At 42.8% G+C, this 22,582-nt stretch overlaps 1 protein-coding gene across 1 annotated transcript in view; it reads right to left on the bottom strand.

Annotated features, from left to right (window-relative positions):
- Nucleotides 1–22,582, bottom strand: part of LOC124776022 — a 290,423-nt gene that overhangs the window by 238,415 nt on the left and 29,426 nt on the right. The window contains exons 2-4 of the mRNA XM_047250863.1: nt 13,643–13,887; nt 8,904–9,014; nt 8,728–8,821 (exon numbers count right to left, since the gene is read on the bottom strand). Coding sequence (XP_047106819.1) covers nt 8,728–8,821; nt 8,904–9,014; nt 13,643–13,887 — 450 coding nt within the window. The remainder of the gene's footprint in view (nt 1–8,727; nt 8,822–8,903; nt 9,015–13,642; nt 13,888–22,582) is intronic.

Below are 22,582 nucleotides of genomic sequence, written 5' to 3'. Positions count from 1 at the left end.
GAAGTCCAAACACTGTACGAGTAGCAGCACTTCATCAATGTACGGGACACTCAAGTTCAGCACACATCCTCAATACTATGCTGGACCACAGGACTCGAGGAGATACCAATGATAAAATGAGTGACATAGAGAGATTAATAAATTGTTGTCCAGCTGTCGCAACCCTTTTTAAAAGATCTGGCCTTCAGAACCACCTGCAGAAGTTGTGGAAAGGAGATGTGGACACATAATGGGACAGAAAACTAGACATGTTTGAAGCAATTAACACACACAGATTCAGAGCTCTAGCAATTTTCTTTGACGTAAATCAAGACAACTTAATTGACTACTTCTAAAACAGTGCTGGAAGGTGCAATAATCTTCCTGAAGCACTTAAAATGCCTCCCTCAAGATATTCTAACATTTTTACTATTCACAACAAGAACATTTAACTTCAAAATTAGATTTGTGAAATATTACTATAACTAAACAATGATAATGTGTTAAGCACTTACATAAACTTTGACATGCACAATATTAATATTGCTCTGGAATGGGCTTTTCCATCTCGAGAAGCATGTTGCCCTCTGAACAATCAAATGGGCAGGCTCATTGGGAGCATTGTCACTTTCTACAAACAACCAAATGGGTGGATGGGAGCACTGTCACTTTCTACAAACAACCAAACGGGTGGACACAGTGAAGTCTTGTGATCTGTCTGCTGCACCTTATATGACCACTGATCTCACACTTTTAGCACCCACACCATAAGGACTCCGAACCACTGCAGCAAGCCCTCCTGAGAGGAGCTGCTCCACGACACACACTGCACATTATTAAACCCTCCAGGGTGTATACATGGACAAGGAAAAAAAATTCCCGGATATCCCATTTAAGAAATATACTTTTTCCCAGGCGAAAATACACTTTATCGGTGATAAGTGACATTCGGTTTTCTGTACATTATTCCTTTGTAACTGTAAAACTTATCACTCCTTTGAATGGTTAAGGTTTTATACACTAGCGTAGAACTTCCAGGAAAAAAAAGAAACGGGGGAGAGAAGGTTTGGAAAGACCATTGATGTGTAGCAACATATCTGCTGCATATTTTAATATTACGAAAATATAAATTCGAATTGCACCAAACACAGCACGTTAGTTTCCAGAGCATTGAAATCGAGATTGTGATGTCCTTTAGTAAGCCAATCATATCTCATGCTACGTGATCTCGCCAGCCGGCGACAGCAGATATCCAGAGCATAGGACACGTGATGCAGTCAGCCAATGGAAAGATCACTGTTACATAGTGTAAACACACAAAGAGGAAAAGTTAATGGTTTACATTAGTACACATAGTATAGCTACAAAAAAAGCTAAGCTTTCACATATAATACTGGTCTCAATGATTAATAAGCTACAAGAGAAGCTAAGCTTTCACATGTAATATTGATCTATACTGCATGTGTTATACTTTAAGATACATCACATAAATGTGCCAGTAAATTTAAAATAATGACATAAATGTCTGGTCTTCTGGGCTCGAAATTCTTGTAAGCGACTGGTCCTCAAAGTGTTCAGTTTTAAACGCTCTGTGATTCAAGAAATTCATCCCACTTTCTCACACATAATTCATCTTGTGTAAAAAGAAATTTACTTTGAAAGTAATGCTTTTCGAACCACCGTTTGCAATACTATCCCAAGACTGTTAGAAATAGATTCCTTTTAGCAGTTGCCAGAGAGCTACAGAAAACAGGCATTATTGCGCATTCACAGCTGCAGAGGTGTAGGAAGTCCGCATGTTCGTATGTACAAAGCACTAAGAGGGCTTACATTACGCCATATAAGAAACAGGACATCAGAGGATACTCCAAAAGCATCGGAATTTCATAAACCGTACTACAATCCATAATTCGGCTTTAAGTGCACATTGGTTTTTTCCAGATTCACAATGAAGTAGGTCTCATCTGATATTAAGCTTTTCAGAGTAGTTTTTGGGATGTAAATTTTCTTGGAGTACCATTACTGTACTATCTCATATTTGGTTCTTTTTTTATGGCAGAATATGAAAACGTGCACTTGAAATTCAGCGAACAGTTGGAACTAGCCAATACTGTGGAACGAAACACTTCGTTTCAAATAAATTGATTGCTTCAGCGGAAAGATTAATAAAGCCAAATTTCTTTAGCAGACTGACAAAAATAACTTCACTGTTCTGCTAGGCGATTAATGCTTGACTGCTAATAATTTGGGAATGAAATAAAATCAGAAAACTGAAACTAGTAATATACTTTTGCCCTCCGTAATTATGTGAATGTATTATAATTCACTCAATAGATCCCAGCTGCAGAAATCCGTTTTGTTTTCATTTGACGCAGGAGATGTAAACAAAGAGGAAATAGCGAAATCACTTAATGCAAACAGGGGTCAGGTGGAGACTAACCCCCTCCCCACTACAATTCAGAGAACTCTGCGCATGTGCACATCTAGCAGCTAGGGTGCGCAAGAAAAATTTTTCTAATTTGCATCTGGCTGCTTTCTGCTACTGCCGATACAGCTAACAGCCACACTTCAAGTATCGGGAAGTGGGAGAAGGTACTGTTCATAAGCTAAAACGATGAAAAATTCCCGGCATTCCGAAAAATTCCCGGGTTCTTTCCGGTTTTCTCCCGGATGAAAAAATTCCCGGGTGTATCCCGGATTTCCCGGGTCGTATACGCCCTGACCCTCACATCAAAAAAGACCTGAGCATTCTCGAGAAATCCATTTCCACATACAACTTCGAAAGTTAAAATGACTTTGCTAACAAGATTGATGCAATTTTTTGTCGTGGCTATTTTAAAATATCTACAGATTTGGATTGGCACTTGCAGAAGCAGATAAGAGTCTTGCAGATGCGGATAGCATTTTCCGTATCTGTGTGGACCTCTACTTATGGCTCCGCAGACCGACAGGCATATTTCACCATTAAATCATGCTGCCAGAGATTGTGTCCATATATGCACTGATACAGCCAGCACCCTCATAGGAGCAAATAATTTAAAGCATTTCTCTGTCTTTTCAGTATCAAGAGGTTGCTTCCACACATTAAGATTTTAACTGCTGAGAAGTCAGCAAGAAATGTGCTCCATTGCTTACATTCCTATGACACAAGCCGTCACTTGGGATACCAGAGGCACCCAAGTACAAGTTTTGTATTTAGTGCATATCACAATTAATAGTGAAAACTGACACAGTTGAAAGTGTACAAAGGAAAACAGGGGAGGGTTGGGGGCATCAAATGATGAACTGCTTGAATGAAAAAAGGTCTGCAATTGACCTGCCTATGAGTGGTGAAACCACCAGTTCAGATATGGACATAACATCTGGTAGCATAATCTAATGAAGACATACGCTGATCAGTCTTAAGCTGTCTATGGGCTATAATGCTAATATTGTGATGGACCAGCAGCCACAACACTCAGTAATTCACGTAAAATACCATAGAATATTTCATCAAAAGACTCCGATTTTATCCAGATTACAAGCAACAAGTAAACTGAAAATGTCTTGTGCAATAAAATTTCTGGTGTAGCCATTACTTCTAGCAAACTTTTTAATCCCTGCAGTAATGGAATAAGAATAGTCTCACATTCATAACATAACTTATCACGAAGAAGCAATTCAATACAGGATGAAACGTGGTGTTGCTGCTGCTGAACATCTTTACCATACAATTGACGCCATATGTCACAAACTACTGCCCAACATTTGTTCTACCAATGTTTTCCAAACATTCTGGAGGGAGAAAAAGTATGCAGGAGTATTGTGGTGCACCTTGGAACAAAGTTGAAATATCTTTGAACTAACAATCCCTGATACATTAACCATTGCGAAGTCTGTAGACCTTTATTTTGGTCTTGCATTAACTGTCTGAACATTAATAATCTGAGGTAGTTTAGACACAACTCACTTTGCCGGTATCAGTCTAATACTAACAACAATCACAATCACTTCAGACACAAAAAAAAACAGAAGCTTTTGAAATGTGTTGCTACAGGATAAAGCTGAAGACTACATAAGTAGATCAGATAGCTAATCAGGAGGTACAAAACTGAGCTGTGAGGGAAAAGAAATGTCATGGCACACTGTGACTAAAAGAAGAGATCAGTTGGCAGGATACATCCTGAGGCATCAAGGGTTTGTCAATTTGGTAATGGAGCAAGTATGGAGGGTAAAAATTAGAGACAGACCCAGGCTTGTCTACAGGTTGTCCGAGCAGGTTGAAATGTACATATAGTTATGTAGTTACGCAGAGAGGAAGAGGTTAGTATAGAATATATCAACATGGAGAACTTCATCAATCTGTCTTTGGACTTTAGACCACAACAAAAATCACATAAACAGTAATGATACCATTCTCCACAAGACATAGGGTCACTGATTTCCAGTAGCCTGACATTTAGAACAGCTGTGTTCCCTATAAACACTTTTGAGGGAGCACCTACTTAAATGCAGCACAGATAACACTGATCACAAACTTACCAAGCACAAGAAACAGCAAGTGTTTACTCCACCAGTCACTGATGGTTGAGTCTTCATACTGTAAGACCACTATCAACTGACTGAACAACAACCACTTTCTGATACAGTGACATGGCTCTCAAATTCAGGCATATTTTTTACTTTTATATTTAATTTATTTAATCCATGGGGACAACGACTCAATCTTGTTCCAAAATCACAAATAAGTTGAAGAGTTATTGAAACAATCTTCACTTCAGTAAAAAATATGACTCTTCAATTTCTTCACCACCCATGACAAAAAATTTGGTTTGTAAGCAATTTTTTCCATTAATGAACTATGCCTAAGAAACCATAAATAGTTTGATGAAACAAATTGGTTTCTGCGGCACTTTTACAATTGTGTAGGCTACCAGATATTCTAACAGCAGGAACAGCACCACGAAACCAAATGGCCTACAGGTAACTCGTTAAAATTGTACTTCTAAGAAAGATAGAAAGCAATAAACTGTTGTAGAAATGTAACATCTAGTCCCATGCTGCACCAGTCCTGAATGAGAATGCCCCAGGGACTTGTGGAGGGGAGAGGGATGAGAGAAATTCTTGCAATGTTAGTAGATTTTAGTATTAGCACTACTAACTCTCATTCAGCGTCAATGACATGGTCAGGTCATTGTTAACTCCTCTCAATAAATGTAAACACAATTTCCATATTGCAAACAGCTGACAATTCTGTATAACTTTTAGTGATACGTGTGTAATTGTGTATATTTTTATGGACAAGAAGAGTCAGGAATTCTGAACACACAAAATATAACTGCTAGTAAGGGACCTGGTCTGAAACAAGGTACCCAAAATTGAAAGAGCAAAAGCACAGAAAGCATCCAGACCAAACAAACTGTCAGTGCCATCATCATCCACTAGCAAGAAAGTTAAGGAATGAGTCACAGATTTAGATGCAGTGGGAGCCATAAATTGCCTCAAAATTGGAACATGCTGCTTGTTGTATCTTGGCAAACATTGAGTCACCAGAGAGAATGCTAAGGATCCAAGATCGACCTAAGTTTGTGAGTTCAATAAACTCATGGCTGCACCTGTGCCCACTTTAAGTCTGAGCACTTTGTTCATCATTAGCACTTCAATAAACAGTTTGTTAACAGTCTAAAGCACTGGTGAGATGATTAACATCCATGTCCACAGCAGGGGGCTGGGAACAACACACACAAGCTCTATGTCCATTTTTTCTACAGTTGTGGCAAGTCACCCAGCACTTAGAGCACACAGTCCTGTCATGTTGCATGAAACAGTATGGGCAAAGCAGGATGGAGGAGCTCTGTTGTTGTTGTTGTTGTAGTTGTTGCTGTTGGGCATGGTGCTGTCCAGTGCAATGTCACACCAAGCCTCAATCTGATCACCCGCGGCACAAGATACCTCAAAACATTCAGCAATATTCATCACTTCTGTCAAAGATGGATTCTCGCATTGCAATGCATGTTGGCACACTTCCTCATCACAGGCCAACCAAATGGTGGTGATACAGACCATACAATAAACATAGGAATCATGGTGATCATTGGTAATGAATTGCCATTTGTGAGTGAGGCCATGGAGTTCGGCCACCCAAACCCAGTAGGACTGATGGGGCTGTTTCTGACAAAGGAGGAGGAGATTAGTGTTTAACGTCCCGTCAACAAAGAGGTCATTAGAGACAGAGCGCAAGCTCGGGTGAGGGAAGGATGGGGAAGGAAATCGGCCGTGCCCTTTCAAAGGAACTATCCCGGCATTTGCCTGAAGCGATTTAGGGAAATCACGGAAAACCTAAATCAGGATGGTCGGAGACGGGATTGAACCGTCATCCTCCCGAATGCGAGTTTCTGACAATGATAGAACTCTACATGCACCACAATGACACACGTGTGTATGGTGATGATGTGTCAGAATTTACACATTTTGTCAAACTAAAGCCATATATTTTCCTGGAGCGCAACTAACTGACACAACAACTAGCAGATCCGAGGAGAAATCCACAAAAGGAACAATGCCTTACATACGGTCGCATCAGTGACACCAAAAGCAAGAAAGTGTTGGCAAAGCAACTTCTCTTAAGCCTCCTAGTCTTTGGCCGCATCGCAGTAAGGGGGAACACGCAGCGAGTACACCAAAAATGTGAAAGTCTGCATAGTCAATGTGGCTGACAAGCTTGTGATAGCACAATCAAGTAGGCTGAGCACAGGGAAGTGAACACCACACTCATTGCCAATTATGTTGTAATGCAAGACACAAACAACAGTGTAGCCACAATTAATCAAAGTTAATTCATCCACATACAAATGAACAATAAACACTGAGGCTCCGAGAAGAATACGATAAGGACACTACAGGTGAGCCTGTTGGCCGATCCGGCAGATGCTGTTTGCAGACTATTCGAAGTACAGCGCACCGGCGACCAGGTACCACAGCACACATTCAGGTACTGCATACACTGTTATAGCATTCACAGTCCCAAGAGTGTTAGAAAATAAATGACGCTACAATATTAGGAAAGATTGTATTTAAAGAAAGTAAGTAATAATTCTCAGTCTGTTTATTTAAAAATCAAATGCCATAGGTGAAAAAGCATTAAGGAGGACTTCTTGATCATTTATGTTCTGAATTCAAACAGAATATGGATATGAATATGAACAGTACAAAAGCCAGCAAGAATCATGAAAGAGTCAGAAGAAAGTTACACTAGAGTATGTGCAACAACGTGAACACACAATATCAAATGGACTGGAAGGATTGTAAAACACACAAGCTTCTAGGCAATGTCTTACCAGAATTACAGGATCAAAGACTCCAAGAATAGTTAGTCTGGTAATAGGGAACAATTCATTGTTAAGCACAACATAGGGAAAAAAAGCACAGACAGTGTTTCAATCAGGTTGCAGAAACACTAGTTGATTAAAGCCTCTGTGACCTGGACTCACCCTCTCCCTTAAAACCCACATACTTTCGTCTTTCCCTCTCCTTTCCTCTTTCCTGATGAAGCAACCGTTTGTTGCGAAAGCTAGAATTTTGTGTGTATGTTTGTGTTTGTTTGTGTGTCTATCGACCTGCCAGCGCTTTTGTTTGGTAAGTCTCATCATCTTTGTTTTTAGATATATTTATATAGACACACACATACATAAAATAGTTACAGCAAAGGTCTCGCTTCTTTAAGACAGTAACTCTGGATCTGCATTCATAAATTTGTCCTAGGTGTCTACATAAGGAAGTGAAACACTAATGCTATGTCTTCCCGTAATGTTACATTGCCTTTTACAAACCCAGGACCATTCTAAGGGATCTACATCTACACCTATACACTGCAAACCACTTAAAGAGTACGGTAAGCACTACTTCTCACTGTACCAGTTATCAGCGCTTTTTCCTATTCCATTCCCTTATGGAGCACTGAAAGAAAGATTGATTAAATAGCTCTGTGTGCACTGGAATTAGGCTAATTTTGTCTTCACAGTCCCTGTGTAGCGGTTTTTAGTATATTCCTAGATTCATCACTTACAATTTGAAAAGCTAACTTACAAAGTAGGTTTTTACACGATAGTTTACGTTTATCTTCAAGAGCTTCCATATTCAGTTCTTTTAGCATCTCACTGATGCTCTCTCATGGGCCAAACAAAGCTGTGGCCAATTGTGTTGTCCTTCTCCCTGGTAGTCCTATTTAATACAGCTCCCCCCCCCCCCCCCTCCACACACACACACACACAACCAATATTCTAGAATGAGTCACATAGGTGTTTTGTAAACAGTCTCCTTTGTAGACTGGTTGTATTTCCCTAGTAATCTAACGTAGTTTGCCACATGCTTTACTTACGATTAAGCATATGTGATCATTCTATTTCATTTCGCTATAATTTGTTACTGTCATGTATTTGTACGAGCTGACCAATTCCTAACATGGCTCACTGGTATCGTAGGCAAGGATTATTATGTTTTTCTGCTTTGTGAAGAACAAAAATTTTACATTTCTGAATAAACTTTTTTAAGGCAGTACTTCATTATAAATAACTCCATTCATGTTGTTTCGAACAGGTCATTGGACTGTGGCAATAATCACTGCCATTAAATAATTATTATCTCTATATAAATATGAAGGTATTTACAGTTGACATAAAACTAGTTCAGTGGGTGCTAAAAACTAGCTGCTGCAGATAAAGTACGATTTATTTCTCCACCTTTGAATGCAGAGAAGGTTGTTTTACTCACTTTCGCAGGTTCCAGTAACTTTTCATATAGTAAGTCAATATCATCATTTAGGTTTTGTGCTTCTACATGGTTGGTTAAGTTTCTCAGTACCAACCTGCAAAGTAAAGTCCTCATTACAATTACATTCAAAGCACATTTCTACCCAGATATAGCACTAAACACAAATAATACTAAACCTGAACATATAACCAGTACTTCCAGCAATAAGGACCTCACACTCATCATCTCTCTCAATCACAGATACATTAACGAAAGAGATTCCTGCTTCACCTTCAGCCTTTAAGCATCTGCAAATTGAATACAAATTATATATATTTTAAACTTGTGAATTAAAAGAAAGTAAACTATTCTATACAAATTACAAGAGTTACCTTACAAATATTTTTAGTTTGTTTGTATTCAATGATGTGTAGAAAAGAAGAAAATCATTTGGACTACAATAAATGGGCAGTCTGCACAACACTGAAATGTATGAAAATAAACTGAACAAAATTTGTAAAACTGCAAAATTAATTTGCATGGTGGAAAAACAAAAGCTCTTTCCCAGCACACTACATACATCAAAACAACTTATGTCTGGGTACTGCAACATCTAAAATTGGTCCTCAGTAGATATTAACCATGAGCTGTGCATGAATTTTATAAGGTCTATGTTAACACTTTGGAAAGCGGCCACTCAGAGGAATATTGGGCCTAGGAAACCAGCCATTTATTCCATTATTTAGTGTTATTGGTGCGTATGTGATTGATGTATCTTTAAGAGTAATACTTGCCAAAAAAGGGCCAAGTTTCAAGATTTATTTTTCATATTTACCTTAGCTCTCTGCTAGATTAATTTTAAAATAATGATTACAGAAAGTATAATTATCCTGCCAAGAAAAACATGTGAGGTGAGTTATTGAGTAACTTCTTGCCCTTGAGTTCCAAAACTTCTTGCTCACTCAACAAATGTGATGATGTAGCAGAATTACAGCTAACTGCAAAACCTAATGAGTACATACACGAAACTGCATCAATGCAATCATATTGGCTCAGCTATTCACGACAGCAGCTGTTACATTCACAAATGTTTCTAATAAATGAAAAGCACCCGTTCACTTTTGTTCTACAATATTACTTTTATTGCGTTAACTGGCTTTCGGCTTACAAGGCCATCTTCAGACATTTACTGAGCATTGTCACCAAAGAAGTTACAATGTTTGCAAACAACATTGGAAAATAAGGAATACGCCTAGACTGAAGCAGGAGCATACAGTAAGTATGCACCTTTTGACAGCGTGGTGGTAATGCAATGAAAAAGAAGAAAATTGAACAGTAAATAAATAACAATGGAGTAGATAGGAAAACCTTTAACACAAAATAGGAACAGCATGCCTACATAGCAGTTTCTATTAATAAACAAAACTAATAAAATAAAATTAGTACTAGACAAGGCTACATCAGGAGGTATGAAACATGGGGAGTGATACACAAACCAATTAAAAGAAGTAACATTATCAATGTAACTACAGAATACATAAAGAACTTAAACAACATGAATAAGATAAACAGAAATAAACATATGCAGGAAAATGGAGGCGTTTGAGGGAACATACAGTAAATGTAATCTTTGAAAGTGTGGTGGTGGTTAGTGTTTAACGTCCCGTCGACAACGAGGTCATTAGAGATGGAGCGCAAGCTCGGGTTAGGGAATGATTGGGAAGGAAATCGGCCGTGCCCTTTCAAAGGAACCATCCCGGCATTTGCCTGAAACAATTTAGGGAAATCACGGAAAACCTAAATCAGGATGGCCGGAGACGGGATTGAACCGTCGTCCTCCTGAATGCGAGTCCAGTGTGGTGTGCTAACCACTGCGCCACCTCGCTCGGTTTTGAAAGTGTGGTGGTACTGCATTTTAACATTAACATTACATTCAAAACAGTGGGTATGTAACAGTTTGCATTAAATAAATGAACAAAGTAAAATACGAAAAATATTTGATGAGACAACTACAAGAGGTGTTAAACATGGACAGTAACACAAGCACCAGTTAAAAGAAGTTTTAATAAACTTCTGTCTACATGGAATACAAAGACAACTTCGATAAAACAAAAGAACTCCATGAATACAAGAAAATGGGAGTATGTAGGAACAGACAGTGTGGGAAGTAATGAACAACAGATGATTATATGAAGTTTAGGAGAGGGGAAGTGTTGAGTTATGTCTGGTAATTTAGGATTAGATCTGGACTGTGAGCAAGATGTTTGTTAATTTCCAGGGCTTTCAGCAGGTTGAGTTTTTGGCCTTTGTTTGGTAAGTGAAGTACATGGGACACTGGCTGGTAGTTGTGATCCTCACTCAGTACATGCTCAGCAAATGCGGAGTCAGAATTCTGCAACCTCCAGCTGCATTCATGTTCAGCCAGCCTAGTTGCTATGTCTGCTTGACTGACCGATGTAAAATTTTTCACAAACATAACAGGTGATTTTGTATACCCCACTGGTGGCTAATAACTGGATCTTATCTTTGCTATTAGAAACACACTTGGCTGTTGTGTTCTTAACATAGTAGGAAAGTCTATACTTGCAGGCTTTCAGTGCTTTGGCTATAACCTGTGATACCACACCTAGAAGTGGTAGTGTACACCATTTCTTGCAGACAGTGGATGGGGAGGCAGGTGGGGCATAGAGGAGGAGTATAATTTTCTGTTTTTGTTTCCTGTGCAAGATGTGGTCTATAAAAACCGGGCTGGTGCCACTGGGTGAGGTAATAAATTTTATTGTAGCTAACTCTGCTTTAAAATAATCTCTGGACATGGGGACAGATATGAGATGGTGTACCATTGAGTGGAAAGCTGCATGTTTGTGAGCTATGGGGTGTTGTGAGCAAGAAGGTATTACTGTGTCTGTAGTTGTAGTTTTTCTATAAATTTTGAAATAATGTGTGCATGTACTGATGTCAATGGTGAGATCTAAGAAGTTTTGGATTTGTGAACTGAATATTTTTATGCTGACTGTTTAGGTTTTTTAAAAATTTGTTGAGTTGCCGTGGTACCAGTCCACATACTCAGGACGTCATCTACATATCAAAACCAGTATTTGATATCTGCACTAAAAATTTTACATTGGTCAGTAAGGCAGAGACATAGCAACTAGGCTGACTGAGCATGAATGCAGCTGAAAGTTGCAAAATTCTGACTCCACATTTGCTGAGCAGGTGAGGATCACAACTACCAGCCAGTGCCCCATGTACTTCACTTAGCAAACAAAGGCCATAAACTCAATCTGCTGAAAGCCCTGGAAATTAACAAACATCTTGCTCATAGTCCAGATCTAATCCTAAATGACCAGACACAACTCAACACTTCCCCTATCCTAAACTTCATATAATCATCTCTGTTGTTCATTACTTCCCACGCTATCTGTTCCTACATATTCCCATTTTCCTGCGTTCATTCATGGAGTTCTTTTGTTTTATCGAAGTTGTCTTTGTAATCCATGTAGACAGAAGTTTCAATAGTCAAGGTTTTTTTAAATGGTACTTGTATTACTGTCCATGTTTAACATCTCTTGTAGTTGTCTCATCAAATATTTTTCGTATTTTACTTTGTTCATTTATTTAATGCAAACTGTTACATAGCCACTGTATTGAATATAATGTTAATGTTAAAATGCAGTACCACCACACTCTCAAAGATTACATTTACTGTATGTTCCCTCAAATGCCTCCATTTTCCTGCATATATTTATTTCTGCTTATCTTATTGATATTACTTAAGTTCCTTATGTATTCTGTAGTTACACTGATAATTGTTTCTTCTTTTAATTGGTTTGTGTATCACTCTCCATGTTTCATACCTCCTGCTGTAGCCTTGTCTAGTACTTATTTAATTTTACTAGTTTTGATTATTAATAGAAACTTGTGTAGGCATACTGTTCCTATTGTGTGTTAAAGGGTTTCCTACCTACTCCATTGTTATTTATTTACTGTTCAATTTTTTACTTTTTCATTGCATTACCACCACAGTGTCATAGATGTTACTTACTGTATGCTCCTGCTTCAGTCTAGATGTATTAGTTCTCTTACAATGTTTGCAAACAACATTGGAACTTCTTTGGTAACAATGCTCAGTAAATGTCTGAAGATGGCCTTGTAAGCCGACAACCGGTTAACATAATAAAAGTAATGCAGTAGAACAAAAGCAAACTGGTGCTTTTCATTTATTATAATATTGTTCTACCAAGAACCGATGGAAGATTCTGTTAATAAATGTTTCTTTCAAAATAATCCTAGAAATTGACAACAGAAGGCAGAACCAGTCAAGGGGCATGTCAAGAGACATTCATACATTGTTCTCATGCAAAATGAGTCCCGGTTTTGAGTGACAGAGGGTTCACACATCAAGACAATCACAGCCCGACTTATACTTGGGTGCCGTCTCCAAAGTGTTAACAGGGCAGTATGAGAACTTCTTGTACCAAGAAAAATATGTACTAAATTATAAATAAGATATTGGAAGTTAAATGCATCAAGATGTACTATTATGAAAAATAACAATACAAGTAAAGGCAATCTCTCACATCACAGACGAGGTGTTAAACAGTCGACAGGCACATACACAAGATTAAACGTGTTCAAATTTTTTCAGATAACTAACAAATGCATGCATACACAACACAGCTACTGTCATGGGCAACAATACAGCCTAGGACAGTAACACACTGACGCATGAAATACAAGTACAATCAGAAGAATAATTTAAATAATTTAACAGCAACAAACCTCACCAAATAAACAACTGAGCAAATCTGACATGAGTAGACTACAGTATAAATCAAGACAGTGCCAAAATATTCTGATTTGCAGTCATACATTCAAATTCTAATGTAGCTTCATATTAACTGTTATTTTTCCCCTCAAAATTTATAAAACTTACCTCTTGAAAATACCTTTCTTCTCGGCAATAGAATAACATTCCACACCTTCATCCTTAACGCAGGCAAACAGGAGTGTTCCATCCTGTGACAATGCAAAGCAGTCTACTATAGAAGAAAATTCAATATTTAAGCAGCAGTCTAATGATGAATCACTACTAGCGAAGACAATTAAGTTCTTGTCAACGCCAACACACAAAACACCAGAAGAATGTACTGAAGCAGTAACTCTGGGAATTGCATGAACCTGCAACAGAAGGAAATACAGTCACTGGAAAATAATGTAATGACTATTTTCCCATAGTAATCAATAGTAAATGTAGAGTTCTGAAGCAAAATTTTCAAACTACCAAAATTTAAGAGGCAAATTTGAAATTTTGAAGAATATGAATCTGTGCTAAACATATCCATTCCATTTCCAATAAGACAAATTCACAAGTACAGTTACAATTGCAATACAACTTTAAAATACTTGAGCTCACCAAAACAGAACTTAGTGAATCTAAGTTTATAGGTATTCTACGGCCATGTCATTACTCCGTAAGCTGACTGTGTGGCAAAAGATACTTCTGGTACCACTAACTGATCCCTCTTTCCCATTTCACTTGCAAATGGTGCATAGGTAGAATGATTGTCGGTGAGCCTATGTATTAGCTCTAATTTCCTCAAATTTTCTCATTGTGGTCCTTTCGCAAGACGTATGTACAAGGAAGTAATATGCTGTCCACTCTTCCTGGAAACTACTCTCTTGGAATTTCATTAGTAAAGCTCTCCACACTATACAGCACCTCTCTTGTAGCATCTGCTGATTGAGTTTTTTTATCATCTCCGTAACACTTTCACATGGACCAAATGCTCCCACGATGAAACAGACCACTCTTTGTTCATCTTCTCCATCTCATCTATCTGTCCTACCTGTTAAGGGCCCCAAATTGATGAACAACACTCAAGAATCGTTCGAAAAAGTGGCTTTTAAGCCCCTTCTTTAATGGATGAATTACATTTCATCAAGATTCTTCCTATGAATCTCACTCTAGCATCTCCTTTTCCTACTATTTGTTTTATGTGGTTGGTTGGTTGGTTTAAAGGCAGGAGAAGGGACCAAACTACGAGGTCATCGGTCCCTTGTTTCTAATAAAACAACATCACAAGTGTGAGAATTAAATGGACGAAACATTTAACACAAAACGGAAAGAAAGGAAAAGCCACCACAAGAACGAAGGGAAGGCAACGAACACTAAAAGGAACAAAAGAGGACAAGAAGACAACAGAGATGCTAGAAACAGAAGAGAGTAAAACCATGAGAGAAGATTACAGTGGCTGACCAACCACAAGAATAAAAAGGAAAGCCAGCCACTCTGCAACACATTACAACCTCCAGCCTAAAAGCACTAGGGTGGAGGACACAGGGGGACAAAGGACATGCACTACAACCTAGATAGAAGTATAAAACCCACTCTCACAGATAACACGTAAAACTAAAGCTGCTGTGGAGGCATTGTCACCCAACACTGAAGGCAGGGTGCTGGGAAAGTTAAAAGTCTGCCGCAGAGCGGCTAAAAGTGGGCAGTCCAGCAAGAAGTGGACGACTGTCATTTGGGAGCCACAGCGACACTGAGGTGGTTCCTCGTGACGGAGTAGGTAACCATGCGTTAGCCACATATGACCAATGCGGAGCCGGCAGAGGACAACTGATTCCCTGCGAGATGCCTGCATGGACGACTTCGACACATTCATAGTCTCCTTAATGACACACAATTTGTTGTGCATGCTGTTATGCAATTCTGTCTCCCAAGGCCAGAAAACCCTGTGGTGTAAGACAGAACGCAGGTCAGCTTCAGAGATGCCTATCTCCAGAAGCAGTTTCTACGTAGCCTGTTCGGCCAGCCTGTCTGCAAGTTCGTTGCTGAGGATTCCAATGTGTCTTGGGGTCCACACAAACACCAATGGAACAGCGGCACTGTTCCAGGGCATAGATGGACTCCTGAATGGACGCTACCAACGCTACCAGTGGGTGGCGAGAGTAGCAATGGTCGATAGCTTGTAGGCCGCTCAATGAGTCAGTACACAGGAGAAATGACTCACCAGGGCATGAGCGGATGTACTCAAGAGCACGAGATATGGCCGCCAGCTCTGCAGTGAAAACATTGCAGCCAAATGGCAAGGAGTGCTGCTCAATATGTCCTCCATGAACATATGTGAAGCCTACGTGACCATCAGCCATTGAGCCGTCTGTGTAAACCACCTCAGAAACTCCGAAACACGTCAAGAATCGAGAGAAAGTGACAGCGGAGAGCGGCGGGGTCAACGGAGTCCTTAAGTCCATGCAAAAGGTCCAGACGAAGTTGCGGCCGAGGCGTACACCATGGATGCGTACGTGAACGGACTGCAAGTAGAGGTGGTAAAGGGAAGGATTCCAGGTCGGAGAGAAGGGACCACATGTGAACCGCAATTGTTAGTCCCGATCTGGGCCGCCGATGCAGGAGGAGGACTGCCGCGGGCAGGAAAAGAAGAGATAATTTGGATGCTCAAGGGAACTATGAATGTGTGCTATGTAACTGACGAGCAGTTGCGCATGTCTGATCTGCAGTGGCAGGACACCAGCCTCCACCATTACGCTGGTCATCGGATTCGTCCTAAAAGCTCCTGTCGCTAAAAGAACCCCACAGTGGTGCACAAGCCGAGTAAATGCAATGCTGAAGGTGCTGCTGAACCATAAACTACAATCCCATAGTCTGTTCGAGATTGAACTGCACCCCAATTGGTGTTGCTCAGGCAACGGAGGGCACTGAGGTGCTGCCAGCACTTCTGCTTAAGCTGACGAAGATGAGGGAGCCAAGTCAATCAAGCGTCTAAAACCAGTCCCAGGAATTGATACGTCTCCGTGAGTGGATCGTTATTAAGGTAAAGTGCAGGTTCCAGATGAACAGTACGACACCAACAGAAGGGCACGACACACGACTTTGCAGCTGAAAACTGGAAGCTGTGGTCTAGAAGCCCATGAATGCGCCTTGTGTATGGCTCCCTGGAGGTGCCGCTCAGCAACAACAGTACTGGAGCAGCAGTACGAAATGCAGAAGTCGTCCGCATACAAAGAAAGTGAGTCGGAGGGCCCGACAGCTGCTGCTAGACCGTTAATGGCCACTAAAAATAGACACACACTTAATACAGAGCCCTGCGGGAATCCATTCTCCTGGATATGGATGGAACTATGGGAGTCCCCAACTTGGACATGGAAACTATGGAGCGACTTGAAGTTTTGGATAAAAATCAGGAGTCGTCCCCGGAGACCCCACTCATACAATGTGGCAGGGATATGATGTGGCCAAGTCGTGTCGTATGCTTTATGTAAGTCAGAAAAGACGGCGATCAGGTGTTGCCGTCTGGAAAAGGCTGTTCGGATGGCAGACTCAATGGACACAAGATTATCAGTGGTAGAGCGACCCTGGTGGAAGCCGCCCTGACATGGAGCCAACAAGCCACATGACTCCAGGACCCAACCCAACTGCCGGCACACCATACGTTCCAGCAGCATACAGAGAACATTGGTGAGGCTGATGGGTCAATAGCTATCCACATCAAGCGGGTTTTTACCAGGTTTGAGCATCAGAATGATGGTGCCCTCCTGCCATTGCGATGGGAAGATGCCATCGCACCAGATCCAGTTGAAGATGACGAGAAGATGTCGCTTGTATTCAGACGAGAGATGTTTAATCATCTGGCTGTGGATGCGATCAGGCCCAGGAGCTGTGTCAGGGCAATGTGCAGGGGCACTGAGGAGCTCCTACACAGTAAATGGGGCGTTATAGAATTCACTGCAACATGTAGTGAATGAGAGAATGTTCCCTTCCAGAAATCATTTGAGTGTGCGGAAGGCTGGGGGATAATTCTCCGATGCAGAGGCTCAAGCAAAGTGCTCGGCAATTGCGTTTGCGTCAGTACATAACTCGCCATTTATGGTAACACCGGGGACAGCTGTTGGGGCCTGGTACCTGAAAGGATGTTTGATCTTTGCCCAGACTTGCGAAGGTGACATGTGGCACCCAATGGTGGAGATGTATCTTTCCCAACACTACTCCTTCCGTTGTTTGACGAGGTAGCGAACACGGGCACAGAGGCATTTAAATTCTATGAGGTGCTCAAGGGAAGGGTGCCACTTATGCCGCTGTAGAGCTCGCCGACGCTCCTGACTTGCTTCAGTGACTTCCGGCAACCACCAAGGGACTGCCTTGCGCCTTGGGCACCGTAAAGTTCGAGGGATCACGTTTTCTGCCGCAGAAACAATTGTGCTAGTCACTTGCTCAACCCTCACATCGATGTTACCGTGTGGGGAAGATTCAAGAGGCAGAGGTCGAATTGCGACAGTAAAGTTGCAACATCTCGGCCTCAGCCAGTAAGCATGGTACCACCCCACAAGGGGTTATGGGCATTAAAATCTCCCAGAAGTAGGAAAAGTTTAGGGAGTTGATCAATCAGTGCAGCTAATACATTCAGGGGTACTGCACTATCTGGAGGAAGATATACATTGCAGACAGTTATTTCCTGTCGTCCTTATTCTGACAGCCACAGCTTCAAGAGGGGTTTGAAGGGGCACATGTTCACAACAGACCGAGTTTAGGACATAAACACGAACTCCACCTGACACTCGATTATAGTTTCTACAGTTCCTGTAATATCCCTTACAGTTGTGGAGGGCAGGGGTCCGCATTGCTGGGAACCACGTTTCCTAGTGAGCAATGCAGATAGCAGGTGTAAAGCCTAACAGTTGCCATAGCTCAACCAGGCGGTGGAAAAAAATGCCGCAATTCCACTGGAGGATGACATCATGAGACTGGGAAGGCACGGAACATTCAATGAGGCAGCTCATGCCTCAAAGTCACCTGCTGCCACCGATTTATTGCCTGAGCACTATATATCTATCGTATCTGAGGGTCTGGCAAGATCTAGGTCCTCAGCGGACACCAAAATCTCCACCCCATCCTCAGCCGCAGAGCTTGTAGGTAGCGGTGGTGTGGGTGCCACAGCAATTTCCTTGGTCTTTTTTTTTTTATTTCTCTCACTGCTCCTTGGGTTTCCCTGGCTGGGAGGACTTCACTGGCTCAGTCTCTGGAACTGAAGATGAGCATGAAGCCCTACGACCAGCTGCTTTTGGGCTCTTCAGCCACTGGTGGATGCCGTCTTTCCCACTAGAAGAAACCTGGGAAGGAAGTGAGCCAAGGGACCCCTTCCTTCTCCAGCTTAGAAGTGGGGACAGACACGTCCCCGATGGTTGGTGAAAGCGTAAGGGGGGGGGGGGGGGGTTTGGTTGGGTTTAAGGGCGCTCAACTGCTGAGGTCATTAGCGCCCAGTCACTGTTGTTAGAGCACATGGAATCTGGTACAACTCAAGGGGATGGGGGGACACCAGAAGGACCTGACAAAGATGCAGATAAAATAAGTAAAAAGGAAAGGTTAAATGTCTTTGGACAAGCCAGTTAAAGTTATAAAACGCAGAATACGAGCAGCTGCTCGAGCGTCATCAGCTAAAACATCCGGTAAAGTAGATGACAGGGCCAGGACAACACGAAATTGACTAAAACGGGGACACGACAATAAAACATGGCGCACTGTTAATGCCTGACCACAAGGGCACTGCGGGGCTGGGTCACCGGAGAGCAGGTAGCGGTGGCTAAACCGGCAATGCCCAATCCGCAACCTGGTCAGAAGGACCTCCTCGCGCCGAGGTGGTTGGGAGGATGTTGTCCATACAGTTGGAAGCGGTTTTACTGCCCGGAGCTTGTTTCCTTGGAGGGATGACCAAGCATCCCACCACAACGACACAAGCCTCTTACATACATCCCCACGAACGTCAGATGACGGGACACAATGGGAGGCTGGCCGAGGCAGGAGAACTGCAGCCTTGGCTGCAGCATCCGCAGCCTTATTCCCAGGCACTCCTACATGTCCGGGAACCCACAGAAAGCTGACAGAACCACCATTATCAGCGAAAGAATGGAGGGACTGCTGTATCCGTTGAATCAAGGGATGGACCGGATAGGGAGCTCCAAGGCTCTGAAGAGCACTGAGTGAGTCAGAGCAGAGTACGTACGATGAATGGCGGTGGCGGCGGGCATACTGAACGGCCTGATGGAGAGCAAAAAGCTCGGCCGTAAAGCTGGAACATTGGTCGAGGAGCCGGTATTTAAAGGTGGCGGCCCCGACGACAAAGGCACAGCCGACACCATCGTCAGTTTTGGAGCCATCGGTGTAAATAAAGGTGTGACCGGCAAGGCGAGCACGAAGTTCGACAAACCGTGAGCAATACACTGCAGCCGGAGTACCCTCCTTCGGCAGTGAGCTGAGGTCGAGATAAATATGAACCGGAGCCTGGAGCCAAGGTGGTGTCGGGCTCTCACCCTCTCTGAAGGTGGTAGGGAGAGCAAAATCCAATTGTCGAAGCAGGCGACGGAAGCGGACTCCGGGGGGCAGCAGGGCAGACACATACGCTGCTGGCCACCGTAAATGCAACACCAAGAATGACAAGAGGTAGCACAACAAAATTTATTTTGTAGGTAACATGTTGACCAAGTATCAAATGATTACGTTTACAGACATCTGTGACATGTGGTTCCTGCCAGAATCAGTAGCCAGAGTAGCTGCCATTGTTGGAGATCACCGCTGCCACACGTCTCAGCATTGAGTCAAAGAGACGTTGGATGTGTTCCTGGGGTACAGCAGCCCAAGCAGCTTCCACACGTTGCCAAAGATCATCTGGTGTGGCAGCTGGGGATGTAATCTAGGTCACTCATTGAGCAACCATGGACCACATGTTTTCTATCGCGAAACATCCGGAGAGCGAGCCGGCCAGGGAAGCACTTCAATCTGGTTATTGACGAAGAACCTTTGGACAATGCGTGCCACGTGTGGTCGCTCATTATCCTGTTGAAATATGGCTGTGGCCGAGCCCTGAAGGTAAGGAAGGACAACTGGCTCCAGCACCTCGGATATGTAGCGCCGGCTATTTAAAGTACCGGCAATGCGTACTAGAGGCATGCGAGAGTAATATCCAATACCGCCCCATACCATAATACCCGGTGCAAGACCAGTGTGGTGGTGCATAATGCAGCTGTCCAGCATCCTCTCTCCACGGTGTCTCCACACTCGAATCCGACCATCGTGGTGCTGCAGACAGAAGCGTGCCTCGTCAGTAAAGACAACGTCATTCCATTCTGCCATCCACATCCGTCTGTCATCAAACCATTGGCGACGGAGACGTCTGTGGTTCTGCGTCAATGGTAGACGAAGCAATGGACGTCTTGCGGACAGACCACTCTGCTGTACACGGCGTCGAATGGTACGCGCAGACACTGGATGATGCGTTACAGACGCAATGTGCTGTGCTATGGTTCGGGATGTCACTGAGTGATCTGTCACTGCCATGCGCACAATTTGCCTATCAGCACGTGCAGTGGTGCACCGAGGTGAATGCGATTGACCACGTCGGTCCGTCGTACCCTCCGCATTACAGTTGTATGGCTTCGTCCAACACGACTAGCGATTTCTCTGTATGATAATCCACAATCTCGGTAAGCCACTATCCTTCCTCTGTCTAACTCGGATACTTGATCAAACGATGTTCGCTGTTGTCTACGAGGCATAACTGATCGTCTTGTGAAACAACCACAAGGTAAACACACGTGCCGAACCTACACTCGTTGAAATCGCCAACCCTTAAATGGCGCTATGAGGTGGCGCCACAGGCGCGCGTGATGTGTGTCTGCACTGAAATTCTAATCAGTTGCATATCTCATCGCTGCAAACCCATGGTGTAAATTTCACTTGATTCGGATGCTTCCTTCAGGGTGTTGCATTTACGGTGGCCAGCAGTGTACAACCCGTGCTGACGGTCGAGAGAATCGGCGAAGAAGGACTGGTAAGAGGGGTGGTCGGGCATAGACAACAGCCGGCAGGCATACCGACACAGCAGTACATCGCGCCGGTAGGTCAATGGTAACTCTGCAGCTTCAGCATAAAGACTCTCGACAGGACTAGTGTAGAAGGCTCCGGTCGCAAGACGTATCCCCCGATGGTGGATGGAGTTGAGCCGGCGTAAGAGGGATGGCCGAGCGGACGAGTAGACGAAGCTCCCATAATCCAGCTTCGATCGGACTATGGACCGATACAAGCGAAGCAGGACAGTGCGATCCGCTCCCCAAGATGAACCGCTAAGGACTCTGAGGACATTAAGGGAACGTGTACAACGGGCTGCCAAATAAGAGACATGTGGAGACCAACACAGTTTCCTGTCCAACGTGAGCCCTAGAAACTTAGTTGTGTCCACGAATGGGAGAACAACGGGACCGAGATGTAAGGATGGCGGAAGGAACGCTTTATATCGCCAAAAGTTGATACAAACCGTCTTCTCTTCAGAGAACCGGAAGCCATTTGCCACGCTCCATGAGTAGAGGCTGTCTAGACAACGCTGAAGGCAGCGCTCCAGGAGGCATGTTCGCTGGGCACTGCAGTAGATCGCGAAGTAATCGACAAAGAGAGAGCCTGAGACATTAGGTGGAATGCAATCCATAATTGGATTTATCGCGATGGCAAAAAGGGCTACGCTCAAGACGGAGCCCTGAGGCACTCCGTTCTCCTGGAGGAAGACGTCGGACAATACGGAACCCACACGTACCCTAAACTTTCGTTCCGTTAAAAAGGAATCAATGAAAAGGGGCAGGCGACCGCGTAGGCCCCACCTGTGCATAGTGCGGAGGATACCTCCTCTCCAACATGTATCATAAGCCTTCTCCAAGTCGAAGAACATGGCCACCGTTTGGCGCCTTCGCAAAAAGTTGTTCATGATGAATGTCGACAAGGTCACAAGGTGGTCAACAGCGGAGCGGCGGCGACGAAAGCCGCATTGGACATTAGTAAGTAGTCGTCGAGATTCAAGAATCCAGACTAACC

The sequence above is a fragment of the Schistocerca piceifrons genome, chromosome 2 (genome assembly GCF_021461385.2).
Source record: "Schistocerca piceifrons isolate TAMUIC-IGC-003096 chromosome 2, iqSchPice1.1, whole genome shotgun sequence".
NCBI classification, from domain to species: Eukaryota; Metazoa; Arthropoda; class Insecta; order Orthoptera; family Acrididae; genus Schistocerca; species Schistocerca piceifrons.
The sequence above is the reverse complement of the archived record's forward strand: the minus strand, read 5'-3'. Positions and strand labels throughout refer to the sequence as shown.